Source organism: Ammospiza nelsoni, chromosome 2 (assembly GCF_027579445.1).
Source record: "Ammospiza nelsoni isolate bAmmNel1 chromosome 2, bAmmNel1.pri, whole genome shotgun sequence".
Classification (NCBI taxonomy): domain Eukaryota; kingdom Metazoa; phylum Chordata; class Aves; order Passeriformes; family Passerellidae; genus Ammospiza; species Ammospiza nelsoni.
The window spans coordinates 4,390,242-4,403,549 of record NC_080634.1 but is presented as its reverse complement, the minus strand read 5'-3'; the positions used below and the strand labels follow the sequence as shown (position 1 = coordinate 4,403,549).

At 41.5% G+C, this 13,308-nt stretch overlaps 1 protein-coding gene across 4 annotated transcripts in view; it reads right to left on the bottom strand.

The window, feature by feature from the left end:
* The window catches only part of CRYBG3 (crystallin beta-gamma domain containing 3), an 87,034-nt gene that overhangs the window by 37,018 nt on the left and 36,708 nt on the right, over positions 1-13,308 (bottom strand). For all 4 annotated transcript variants that reach the window (XR_009420522.1, XR_009420523.1, XM_059493739.1 and 1 more), the window contains exons 4-7: positions 8,139-12,642; positions 7,115-7,162; positions 6,656-6,771; positions 5,561-5,708 (exon numbers count right to left, since the gene is read on the bottom strand). Coding sequence is in view for 2 of the 4 variants with exons in the window: in XM_059493739.1 (XP_059349722.1) it covers positions 5,561-5,708; positions 6,656-6,771; positions 7,115-7,162; positions 8,139-12,642 (4,816 nt within the window). In the remaining 2 variants the exon portion in view is untranslated. The remainder of the gene's footprint in view (positions 1-5,560; positions 5,709-6,655; positions 6,772-7,114; positions 7,163-8,138; positions 12,643-13,308) is intronic.

Below are 13,308 nucleotides of genomic sequence, written 5' to 3'. Positions count from 1 at the left end.
TACTACAGGAGAGCAACCTGTTGACCACATGCTCCACTCTAGAATTTGCAGGGATTTTATTGAGCCACCCTCATTTTGCAGTATTTATATAACAAGCATTGCTAACACTTTGTTCCCCAGCACTCAAGCACACCCTGAACCAACGAGGATCTGCAAATCCCTGTTTCAGCAAGGTGTTCCAGACCAATGGAAGGCAGCTCACGTGCGCAGCTGGAAAACTTCACTTCTCAGCCACAACCTCCCAGAACACTTCCCCTTCTCCTCCTCACCCACAAGCCCATTTGCTTTAAAATAGAGGGCTTGAACAGCATATAAAGATTCCCAAAATCCTAACGTGGCTGGGGAAGATGCCCCTTTCATGTGTGCTAGAGAAGAGGGATGAGTGGTGGTCTCTGAAGGTGTCCCCAGGGAAGCACCCAATTTCTGGATTTGGGGAGGAGCCAGGAGGGGCACACTGTGACACAGATCCTGCAAGGACTGTGGTTTCTGAAAGGAAGAACACAAGAGCTTGCAGGGAAACCCAGCAACAGGGCACAAAAGCCCTGGAAGTTACAGCTCCTCATCTTGTGACAGCACCTGCAGTGCTCTCCTTTTGCACGTGGGTTTTTAGTGGGGTTTTCATGGGGCGACATCCCACTTCTTGTTCACGGCATTTTTCATTAGCTATTGAACTGTCAGCACTAAGTGTGGCAATTAGAATGGATGCACTTGAGGATATTGTTTCACTTTCCTCCCGAGACCTGAGGTAACACAGTAAGACTGCCTTGGCAACTCTCCCTCCTGCACAGTCACGTTTCCTCTGCATTGTACCTTACAAACAATGCTCACTCTTTGTTTTTAGAGCAGAAACTGCAACACCGGAATTTTTGTTTTCAGATTAACAAACCCAGAGAAACCAGGAAAAAAGACTTTTAAGTACAATGCTGCTTTATGGGAACATGCTAAGGAACTCCATTCCTCAATTCTAAGCGCATTGCTAGACAGGATTAAAAAAAAAATAAAATTGCCCCATAGTTCTCACACGTGTATGTATCTTACTAAATCAAAGTTGAGAAATACTTGAAGTTTGTGGGTTTTTTTCTAAAAATATCTGATATGTAAGAAGGCTGAAATTCATAAATTCAGTAATAAAGCTTGATTCAAAAAATTGAAGTTGCACCTAGAAGAATTCCACAAATAATGATGCCAGACTCCTAATGGCTTCAGAGAAATTCTGAAACTAAGTATCTACAAGACTAGACAAGTAGCAAAATAAAAGTATCTGCCTGAGGGCCCAGACAGAAGAGGAGATGGAGTATGCTTAATTTTAATTGTTTTTCATTTAAGATTGGCAAGAGGCAGTCTGTAAGCTCTTTTCAAGTCTGCTCTCCTGACTCTGAAGCTCAAGAGGCAGTCTCCAGCTCAAGAGATGACAAATGTGCCAGGGGAGGTAAAGCACAAACACTCATATTAAAGTCTCTCCTATTTATCACCACCTCTCTCCAGTCAGATTTTGAAAGCAATAAAAAACCTCTACTCATAGTGATTGTATTTTTGTGTGTGTTCTACATTAAGTCCACAAATTTCTTTCATAAAGTGTCACACAATTAACTAAGGTTTTCATCAAAACCAATTCAAATATTTATTTTTAAAGGCGGTAACATGGTCGAGCAAGAAGTATATCATATTTTCTAAGCACATTTTTTTAAAGTCACAAATACACATTTTGACTAAAATAAGGAGTTCAATTTACCTGTACTGATGCACAGACCGCAGAGAATGGTAACATTTATTATTACTGTGCCATGCCATTAATCTATACAATTAAAGCATGCAAATTTAGCTTGGTAAATATTGGCCCCCAGCATGTTCATATTTGCCCGAGCATATTTAACAGCCCTCATAACTTTCAGAGGCTCCTTTAACATTCCCAATGAAGCCACCATCTTTAGAAACAAAACGAAAACCATACAAATATGACAGCAGTCAGGTGGAGACCCTTCAGTCTAAAGCCCTGCCATCTGCAAGGAGTCAAGATTTGGAAATAAGATACACACATGCACAACTATTATCATGCAAAACTGCTACCACAGTATTCCAGCCCAGATCCCAAACTGGAAGGTTTCTCCCTAAAGCCACCCCCCATCACAAGCAGTCCAAACTCACACGCTCATTGTCCTACAGACACATCAGGCAGAACCAGAACCAAAAGCAGGGCAAACACATTAGGCAGCTGTGCTCATTTCCAGTGCTAACACACAACCAGCAAATGCTCAGGTAGATCACAGCCTCCAGGCATCCCTCTCTGCCTGCCTTACTCTGTGGTATCCTCCTGCAGCCTCCACGCAGTCATCCTGGAATGCCTGTGCTTCCCTCGTGGGCTTTAGGGAGCTGGGATGTCTACAAAGCAGTGGAACACCTACAGACACCTCCAGAAGAGTAACATGGCCCTCAGCAGAAAGGGGAAAGCTCCTTCTGAAGAGGATTAACACAACCCTTAAGCCTTTAGCACTACATATTCCTCTTCAGTGGCATCTCTGACATTTTTCTAGCCTGACCAAGAGGTCCAGCAGAAATGACAGACCAAAAAAAGCCTTTGACCCCCTCAAGGTGCTCTTGGTTGATTATCCTTCCTCTGGATCTAGGATTACAGCCCTAACAGCTCCAGCAGGGCTAAATAAACTCAGCACTGTTGAGACTTCTTGGATCTGTCAGCTGAGGTGATCAAATCAGCCTGTTTAACTGGGGTAGATCTGTGTCAACAGCAGGACAAAGAATGACTGAAGTCTGGCTTCTTAAGGGAAATGCCAAAACAAGGATGAGAGAAGAGACTATTGAAAACCAGGCCTAATTAGTTCTGGTATTAACATGATTGCTTTGTAATGTCTAGACACCATTTTACTTTAAATACACATTTTGTCTTTAGGATGCTATCTGCTTCTGGAGGTGGTTTTTTTTGTTGTTGTTTTTTTGACCTGTTGGTCCTTCAGGCTTTTTTACCCATTCATAATTCTTGCTCCCAGTGCTCCAGCACTGTACCACTCTTGCTACCACTCACCACCACCAAACCCTGCTACAGAACTTAGCAGGGGTGGCAAATGAAATCATACAAAGGAAATAAATGATTACTGTCCTGTAAAGAACCAGCCAGCAAGTGAGACTATCTGAAGCTGCTGAGTGTCTTCCTATGGCATCTGACAAAGTCCCTGCTTAAATTATTAGCTTCTTTTCACCAGAAAAACCACACAGCAAAAGAAACACACCCTTCCTGTAATAGTGTGAACAATCCCATTACAAAGAGCTTTGCTTAAGGAGACTCCACAAGGAATCCAGGTAATCCCTGCCTAACCATCTTGCTGACAGTGATTATAAAATGCTGTTTCAGATCCCTTGCCACCTTGCAAAATAATGGTTCACAAGACTATTCCAGAATGGAGGTGACAGGAACTCTTCTTAGCCCTTGTTTTTGGGAACAAAATATGTAGCACTCTGGGTTTCAGAAAGGAAAAAAGCCCAACGTGCAAAAAAGCAAAAATATGTGTTTACAGTAGGCCAGAGAAATGACCTAGCTAAACAGACTGTGCTGCAGGAGCTGCACCAACCTGGGCGTGCAGGCAGACTTTGAGGAGATCAATCTCCACATCATTTCAGACAGGTCTTCATTTTACTGGTTGCACAATCTGTTTCTTTGGAATCTCCTCCCCACAATTTTCTTGAAATTAAATACACATGGATACACCTAATGCACATCCATGGTTAGCCAGGCCACAAGCTAACCAAAAATTTAACAGAATCTCTGCTTTTTGGGGAGGCTTGAAGCCAAATCAAGAGCACAAAGCTACTGGCAGACTGTTCTTCAGACAATATGCTAGTAAAAAAAAAATGTACCTCCTACAGTTTCCTTAGTACAAAACTGTTTCTCCTCTTATTGGCAAGCTGTTTTCTTCTCAAATATTTAGTCCATGTTCAAATCTGTTAACTCACATCAACTGAGCAGCCATTAAACAAAGACCATTGAAAAACTACTTGAAAAATTGGAAGACAAGTCAAACAACCTGGACACAGAGCCAGTATGGCCAAACTACCCTGGAGAAAAGACACTGACAGCCTATGAAAAAGAAAAGGCAGTAAAACACACACACACGAGCTGCCTGAAAAAGAATCCGCTATTTGTCAAATAAAAACAAAGCCTATATTTTCCAGAAAAATAAATAAATTTGGGAAATGACCTTCCAAAAGCAGTTCCACAGCAGCTAAAAAACAACCTAAAAAAGTAGAGATGCCTTCATGAATCAAGGTGTAGAAGACAAAACCTGGCTGGTGAGGGCACTAAACTCACCAACCACACCTGCTAAAGGTTTCATTTACACGAGGAAAGTGTTGATTACTGAACAAGTGTAAAGTAACAAAGCTTTCCATCTGTGTTCTACATAAATGAACCACAGACTGGGAGAACAAAAGTCAAAGCTATTTAGCTGTACTGCAAAGGTTTTTATCAAGCATGATGAAGTTAAACAAGTATCTTTCCTATCCAAGAGTCTTCTTTCATAACCAAGACCCATCCAGCTTCCCTTGGCTGTTACTGTGGAATACTTTCATTTATTTAGTTGTCTTCCATATTATTGATCAACATTCATATTGCGTATTGATCAAAGGTTTTTAATATGTTTAGCTCAAATAATGTTAACTTAATTATTCTTGCCTTCAGTTAGCCTCTTTTGAATTAATTAATTTCTAAGTTTTTTAAGCGAATGAAAAAGCATTTCTAATTGTTATGACAATATGCCCCTGTACTGATGACAAAAAAGTTATCAATTTTAAAATGACCTCTATACCAGCAGAAAACAGAGAAACCACTTTACTGAAAATCTTTCACATTGTGATACAAATGATAATCCAGTCACAGCAAAGGCCACTGCCCTGTGAGCAACTGGAATGTTGCACTGAACAACGAGACCACTAAGTCTTCTTAAATCACAAGATCTGGAAAATATATTCCTCATTCAGTGAATAACAATGGATGCATTATATTTAGTTTTAGATATTTGATTCTTATCTCTTCAACAAAAAGCCTTCTAAACTGATGGCTGTAGGCAGAGCTACATGCTGTAGGTGTACACTGGTCTACGTGCAGATTCTACAGATGGCACAAAAGCTGTAGAGGGAATGGCAGCAGTTTGTGGAGGCTACACTGTACAAACAGGATTGGAAACCCAACTACTACTGAAGCAGATGCCATACAGACACAGCAGACAGCTTAAGATAAAAACTTCTTCCAAAAAATGAATTGATTCAATTTAATTTCAAATAAGTGGATAGGTAAACATCTAAAAGCAGGGGAGCCTGTGTCACATGAGGGTGGTGGCAAAGAAAAATAATCCACCTGCTCAGTAACTCAGGAAGAAAGGGAAATTTAGCAGCAAAAGCCCTGGAATTTATCACCTAGAAAGTGAAAAAACTGAGTCACAGCAAATGTGGATAAAGTCAGGAACATGACACACACACTGTCATTGCTGGTAATACACCAGTGTGACCAACAAATCAATTATGCATGTGAGAATATTGTGGAGAAAGTCTGTACCTTTGTTACGTGTTTGATGGAACCAACTGTGAGGTTTCTTTGATGATGTTTTATGCCTGGGAGATCCCAAAGGTGATCCAGCACAGCTTCTCCTTCTTCTAGTACATGTCTTCGACCTTGGAACTTTGGTTTCTCATAAAAAATCCAACTGCAATTATGATAAAATTAACTGAGTCATTGCTGGTAGAGCATATCTGATGGAAAGCCCAGGAAAAAGCTCTTCTTACCAAAACAAATATCACATCTTTCTTATGCTGTCCCTCAGTATTCACTTTGGTATTGAAAAGTAAAATATACAGTTCTTCTCCAGAATAAAATATAAAATAAAAATGCAGCTAAACTACAATGTGAATGAGCAGCCTTATTTTACCAGGCCAAATATACTAACTGTCACATCAAAATGTGTCCTGTTCAGGCAGACACTATAAAAGGCAGAAAACATACTAATAATGGCATTCAGAATTCCTTAGGATGTGAAAGAAATGTATGCACAACCACACAAGGCTGCCTGAAAACTGCATAAATGTGACATACATGGCTGACAGTCAGAAACATTCCCTGTAAGGCTCACCAATTAAATCTGACACAGACCTGGCCCCAGCTTCCCAAAGCAAACTGAGGAACACTTGCAAACCTAAAGGTCCTTGTATATATCCTTCTGTAGCCACACTCCTTTCAATGCCACATTGAAACCAGCAGCTGAGAATGTTCATTTGATGGTCATTTTACAACACCTACTGTATAATGAAACTGAACTGCAAAAATCCACCTTTTTTTTTTCAATTCACATATTTCTAGTCATGATTATGGCTGCACTGGCTCAGCACTTCAGGCAAGAGCTCTAAACTCACTTGAGGCTCTATTAGAAACGTCCTGTTTGAAGCTAGCTCCCAGGAGAAACAATATTTTTTTTTTTTAGTGCAGCATTTAAAACTTTGTTTTATGATTTTTCACTGGTTTCAGTCTAATTATAAAGCAAGAAAAAGACACTACTGCAGATGGGACATGTGTCATAAATAAAAGAAATAAAAACACAAGAGGAACACACAGGCAGTCTTTTGGAAAGACTATTTAAATATGACCTGGATTTCTTACCATCCTCTAATTATCCTAAGTACTGTTCCAATGGGAAAGATCCATGATGAGGCATCTAGCACATCTGAATGAACTTCTTGTTTACTTTTGTTGCCACAAGTATCATAAATAATCATCTGAAACAATACACAATGCATGCAAATGAGGGCCCATTTCAACACAGAGCACAGTTATTTTTTTGCTTGCAATTTGTGCCCACCCAACTGAGAGGCTGCACAGTTTCTTCCTTTATGAAACACTCTATTCAATGAAAACAATTGCTGAGAAAGACAGTAAAATTACTAGTGGCAGGATTTTAAATAATATATTCTCACTGCTAGCATGGGGAAGTACATGCTATTAATACATAAAAATACATAAAATTAGACTAACAACTTCAGATGCTTTCTTTTCAAAAATTACAGTATGACAAATTGTTCCATGTATCATATTGATTTATGTGGCACAAACTCTGCTTACCTTCCCTGGTCTTGGGTTGTATTTGAGATTTGCTCTGTCAATGATGTTCTGAAATTAAAAGGACATGGCAAACAACTATTAACAGCTACAACAGTGGCACAAAGCACAGGCAGATTATTCTGGGTCCACTATTCCTATACATGTACACAACTGCCTTTAATAGAAAAAAAAACCCAAGATTTCTTTCACTGCCATTCAGAGCTGGTGCAAATTATTTAACAGGGTCAATCAGCAGAAAGCAGCATGTGCTAGAAAGGAAGAGCTGTTATGTAAGTTATAACCTTTACAAATGTATTAACCCCTTCCCAGCAAACAATAGACTGCATTTCTTAACAGAGGAAAGAACAAAAGACACATCTAACACAGGCTGGAGTATTCCCAACATGGTGGAAAGACTTCTTCAGTTACACACTTGGTCTGTGTGGCACTTTCAGATTCTAAACAGGAGAAGAACTCTTTCCATACCCTCATTTGCCATTGCTTTAAGCAAACTAAAAAAAGAAATCCTAATCTATGGAAGCAGCTATGTTACCTACTTGCTAACCGAGCTATAGTTTGTAGAAGACACTGTGATGAAACAATCAAAGAGCACAGTAAGCTGATATTTATACATTTTTTGGACAAGACAACTCTATTAATCTCAGAAGTGAAAGAAGTAAAAGAACAATTTTTATATAAAAGGCAATTCCATCACCTTCAGGTTGAAATGTCCTTAACATGGAGAAGTCTGTCTTGTGCTATTATAGAGACTTTTTATTATGTATATTTCCCTATTTTACCTTCTGTTCACATATTCTGTTTTACAGTTAAATCACTTTCACCTGTGCTGAACCAAGACTGTTATCTTTTAAAATTTATCAGAACACTTTTTTTTAAAACTATGAGAAAAAAGCCTAATAACTTCTGATAAAAACTTTTTATGACAAAAACTTAATTAAAAGGTAGCAAGGAGGATAGGGAGGCAGGAACTTTGAATCTGGGCTAATCACTTTGATTATAAACATCATGTGACATGACATCTTACCGCTGACAGTTCTCCCAGTTTTAGCACGGTGTTGTCTTGAAACCAGTGATTCTTTGGCTGCAGCATATCCTGAAGAAAGCTTCCAAACCTGGTCCCCTTTTCAGAAGAGCCTTTTCTGGCAGATTTCAAGTACTGGTAGTACACACTTGTAGGAGGCTGTGTTACAGCAGCATCAGCTTTCTCTGGAACTGGGTTACAAGGTGTCTGACTGGGAGAAGACACATCTGGAAACTGTTCTGTTTGCTCCTGTGAGTCAAGCTGCTCTTTTGAAAGAAGAAATGATTGTTCAAGAAAAAATCTACTTTGGTCATTTGATTGAGGGGTTGCGTTAAAATTCCCTCTGCACTGACTGGAAAGGCAGTTGTCTTCTCTCTCAACATCAAGAATATCTTCCTCATATGAAGGCTCTTCCTCCTCCTCTTCCTCCACCCCTTCCTCCTCATCCTCCTCCTCCTGGCTGAAGCGGGCAGTGAACTGCAAGCGCTCGGACACCGACTGGAGGAGGGAGAGCACAGAAGTGTGCTCAGAGCTGTCTTTGGAGGCTCCCCCAGCACGGCTCTCTGGGGACACGTCCGTGGACAGCACATCCTCCTGGGAGCTGTCATCCTCATAGATGGGGGACAGAGAGAAAGGATAAACCCTGTAGCGCTTGGCCTCCACGCTCAGGAAGGACTCGGAGCCGCGGCTCTCGGCTGCTGCGCTCACCTTGCTGTCCTGCCCAAACAGACACCCTGACTCCTGCCCGTTCCTTGCTCCAGCACGCCTTAGATCATCTGTGTTATCTGAAGGCAAATCAGAAGGAGAAAGAGAACCAGTTTGCATCTCATCAGTTGAGAGAGATTTGTTGTCAGTTTGAAGAGCACCTTCGTAAATGATGGTAAAAGAACTGTTTTCCCACTGTTCAATTATGGGAGAAGAGCCCAAAAGTTCTGTTGGTTCCTTCATGCCATTGCTGCAGTCCAGGCCATTTTCTTCAAGTTGATCATTTCTCTCCATGTCTTGACCCTTGATTTGTGCCAGCTTCAGAGTCCCATTACTTTGAACAAAGACTGTGTTGAAGCAGTGTTTCCCTTCACTGGCCTCTCCAGGAACAGACGATTCAGGCACCTTGGACTCAAATCTCAGTGTATCTAACTGTGTATCTAACCCAGCATTAACCTCTGCTCCAGTATTTGCCCCTTCTGCTAGTTCCTCTTCACTCTCCACTGCCTCGGAATTTTGTAAGGTTGCTTCTGCTTGTACAGGTACTTCCTCTGCAGCCTCTTTCCCACAGTGTTTGTGCAGACTGTCCTCTGCATTGCTTTCCAGAGACATCTGAGGGCTGCTTTTATCTTTGGAGTCACTCTGCAGGCTGATACATTCTTCACCACACATAAAAGATGACAAATTAACATTTGCAGCTGGCAGCAGTGTGGACTCTGGCATATTTGTATTATTGCTTGAACCTTTTAACTGCAATGGCAAAAGTGTTCCTTCAGCCACAGCAGCATCTCTATCTATAAAATGTAAAGTTCCATCAGATTTTCTACTTACTGCTGATACTTTGCCACACATTTCTGCTGCAGCCAGATGGTCACACACCCTTGCATTGTGCCTCTCTTTTGCTGGTGTCAGAAGATCTGATTCTGGCCTTGCAAAACTGCCAGAGGGAAGAAATCCATTTGTTTGAGGAGTAATTGCATTACTTGCTACATTTTCATCTTTCTGAGGCCAACTGATGCCATTTTCCATACAATGTGGAAGCAAAGGAGGACCTGAGCAATCTGCCTTTTCACAGTTTACAGCTACAGTCTGAGTTTCAACCATCTCTGTTGGTTCCTGAGCGTTGGCAGGAAGCCTCACATCCAGACTTAAAGCCTTTGGTATTTCAGCCTCAGGTTTGGGCTGAACATTTCCAGAAAGCCTTTTCCTCTCAGGGCGTTGCTGCTGACTGGAGGTCAGTTTTTGTATGGCTGAGTTAATGACCCCATCAACTGTTTCTTTTGCTTTTAGTTCTAGTGCCCTATGAAGGTCAATTTTACCAGGAATGGAAGAGAGTATCTTTTTATCTTGATTATTTGTATCCACTCTTTCATTTCCTGTAAATGAACACGAGCCTCCTCCACCGGGCTCATTAAAATCTTTTAATGACTGCACAGCTGACTGGATTTCTCCTGCTGCCAGCTGTACACTCTCAGCCTTCTGATAATTTGTAATATCCATATTTATTAAACCATCCTTGCTGCCACAAAACTGGCAGGCACCAAAGCCTTCTTTTGCTATTATTTCTTCTGTAGCCAAGTGTAAAACCAAGTCCACAATTTCTTCAGCTTTCTTCAGCAAAACAGCAGCATCTGGGAAAGAAGAACATTCTTGTCCTTTCCCAGAACAGAGACCATTTGCCTGGGCAGGTGCAGCAGCTTTTTGGCCAGAAGGGGCTTCCAAAGGAGCAGAAGCACCAAGAATTACCTGTCCCACAGCATCCCTGCAGACAGTCTCAGAATGGGCTGACTCAGATGCAGTTTCCAAAGGTATCAAGGGACAGATGGGTGATGGCACTGCCTCTGCCAGGACACTGCTGTCAGCCTGTTGTGTGCAGAAGGCCTCATCTGTCCCATCACTTGCTCTGTGACTGGAAGAATTACTGTTCCCCTGAGCAGTGCTGGATATCTGCAAGGCAGAAACAGGAAGGTTGGAGGCTTCTCTGGATACCAGAGGAGGAGAAGTGGGCCTGGAGATGCAAACAACCTCTGCACCTACTCCATCAGCACAGCTATCAAGCACAGGAGGAGTAATCTCAGGTTCCAGAGAATTTGCTGGGCACAAAGTTCTCAGGTCTCCTGAGCAAGGTGGCCTCTCTGTCATCCTGTTCACAGGGATTATTCTCCCAGACTCTGCAGCTGGAAAAATAGAGCTGTCTTTTTCAGAAGCAGCAATCTGGCCATTTTCAGAGCTAGTGGCAGAAGGCAGCATTTTTCCTTGTTTGGCAGATGAAGAATCAATTACTGTGGGTGATAGCCCAAGTTTATTGCTGTTTTCCTTCTTGGAAGAAAAATTAATGCACCTGCTTTCAGAAGCAGGTGGAGATTCAGAAATTAGGTCTACATCATCATTTTCACAGGTGAAAGCAGAATGGCTGCTCAAAGGCTTTCCTTCAGATCTCAAGGCAGAATGAAGAGTGATCATAGAGGTAGACTCGTGGGTTGGAAGCACTGTCAGCCCATCAAAATGTGTTTTCACACTTTGACACCCATGTGCACAAGGTGACACACTGGCAAGGTTTTCCACTGCAGCCTCAGACAAAGCCTTCATTGTTTCCTCACTCTCCTTTCCTGGACAAGGAAAACCAGTCTGCTGCGTGGCAGTATCTTTGGAATTCTCCACGTGGATCAGCCCATGACCATTTTGTATGAGCACTGCTTTCCCTGACCCACTCAGTTCTTCACTACAAGTCCCCCTGCCCATGGCTGTGTCTTCATCATGTCCAATAAATGACACTGAGGCAGTTAGATTGCCTGTGGCCAAGCACTTTCCTCCTTTGGATTCCATGCTGAGTGAAGTAGGTACTTGTTCATTAAAAGGGAAAAGAACAATAGCAGGAGAGTTCTGTGGATTTTCCTCTCTGTCCACAGCTGTGACAATTTTCTGTGTATCACCATTTCCTGGATCACCATCCTTATTGTCACTCCTGGTGTGCTGATCTGCTTTCTGCTGAAATGTAGTGGTACTGAAATGAAGCCTCTGGACATCCAATGTTTGCTCTGAGTGATTATTCACTTGATGATTGCAGCAAAATTCTCCCTTCTCCTCCTGCAGTTCTTCATTAACTGTCTTTCTTTTTGACTTGGGTGAATGCAAACAATTATCCTGTATTTCTTTTGGGGACTTTTTATTACCTGCTTTACTACAATAATTTTCTTTATCAAAGTTAGAAGTAGCATTTTTGCCTGTCTGAAATAGAGTTTCTGCTTCTCCTGGCAGTCCATCTTCTTCTCCAAACAAGTCATTTGCAGAACTGACTTGAAGGGAATGAGTACTCTGGGAAGTGGAATTGCTTAGGATCCCACTGTTCCTACCACTAAATGGCAATAATGAATCTAGTGAAAATGTCCTTTTAACTTTTGTTGCAGCTAACGCAGGTGCATTTCTTAAGTGTAACTCATGACATGATTCAGTGGATGAAGCTGTGGCCTTTGCAGTTCTTTCATGTTTACTTCTGCCCAAGCAATGCTGAGCTTTACCAAACTGTTTGCTTCCCACTCTAACTGCAGAAGAATTTAACACTGCATCATCCTGGTGATCGTTACCCTCATCTCTTCCATTTTCTTCTATTAGGCATCCTGATTTCACAGACAGAGTTGTCTGGACCTCTCCATTTCCTTTGACTGTTGAAGCATTTCTGTTCTCAGGACTTTTTTCTCCTTTTCCAGTTCCGGACTGGTTCCTGAGGAGCTGCCTGATCCTTGCAGAACCCCGATATGTTGCATACGTGACTGCGGGCGCCTCTGGCTTCCGTCGTGTCTGCCTGGAACAAGGATCATCAATATCAGCAAGGACACACAATGAACTGCTGGCACAATAATAAAGTTTAGCACTAGCTGTAGATGATGCAAAACACTGCTTTACTCCACAGGTTAGCACAAAGTGTAAATTGCACTCAACACTATTTTCCTCCTGCTTCTGCTAAGCAGAGGTTTGTGTGACAAATGATATGGACACCACCTTGTACCAAAAAAGCCAGCTTAAAGTAAAAAAGTGGATGCTGGCTTAACCAACTTCTATCATTTATTTTGTACCAGGCAAGGGAATTCTGACAAGTGTCACTGCAAGGCAACATTTGCAAAGACAATCAATAATCGTGTTTTGAAGATGTTAGATCCTTCTAAAGCAGGCCTGCACATTAAAACTGAAGAAAATTTACTATACTAACATTCATTAAAATATGAATTGAAATTTAAACTTTTACCCAAGCTCTCAACATACTGTCAAAAAACAGGAGGAAGAGGAGGAGACACAAAACGTGGGGAAAAAAAGGAAGTATATAACAGGGGATGCTTTTTTGAACCACAGGGTAGTAAGGAAAGAGATTGAATGGGGAATGGATAACAATGAAGGCCCTTGGAATGCTGGAGGGAACACCAAAATGGGAAAACTAGAAATGTTACAAGGAATTGATAGATCTAGCTATTCA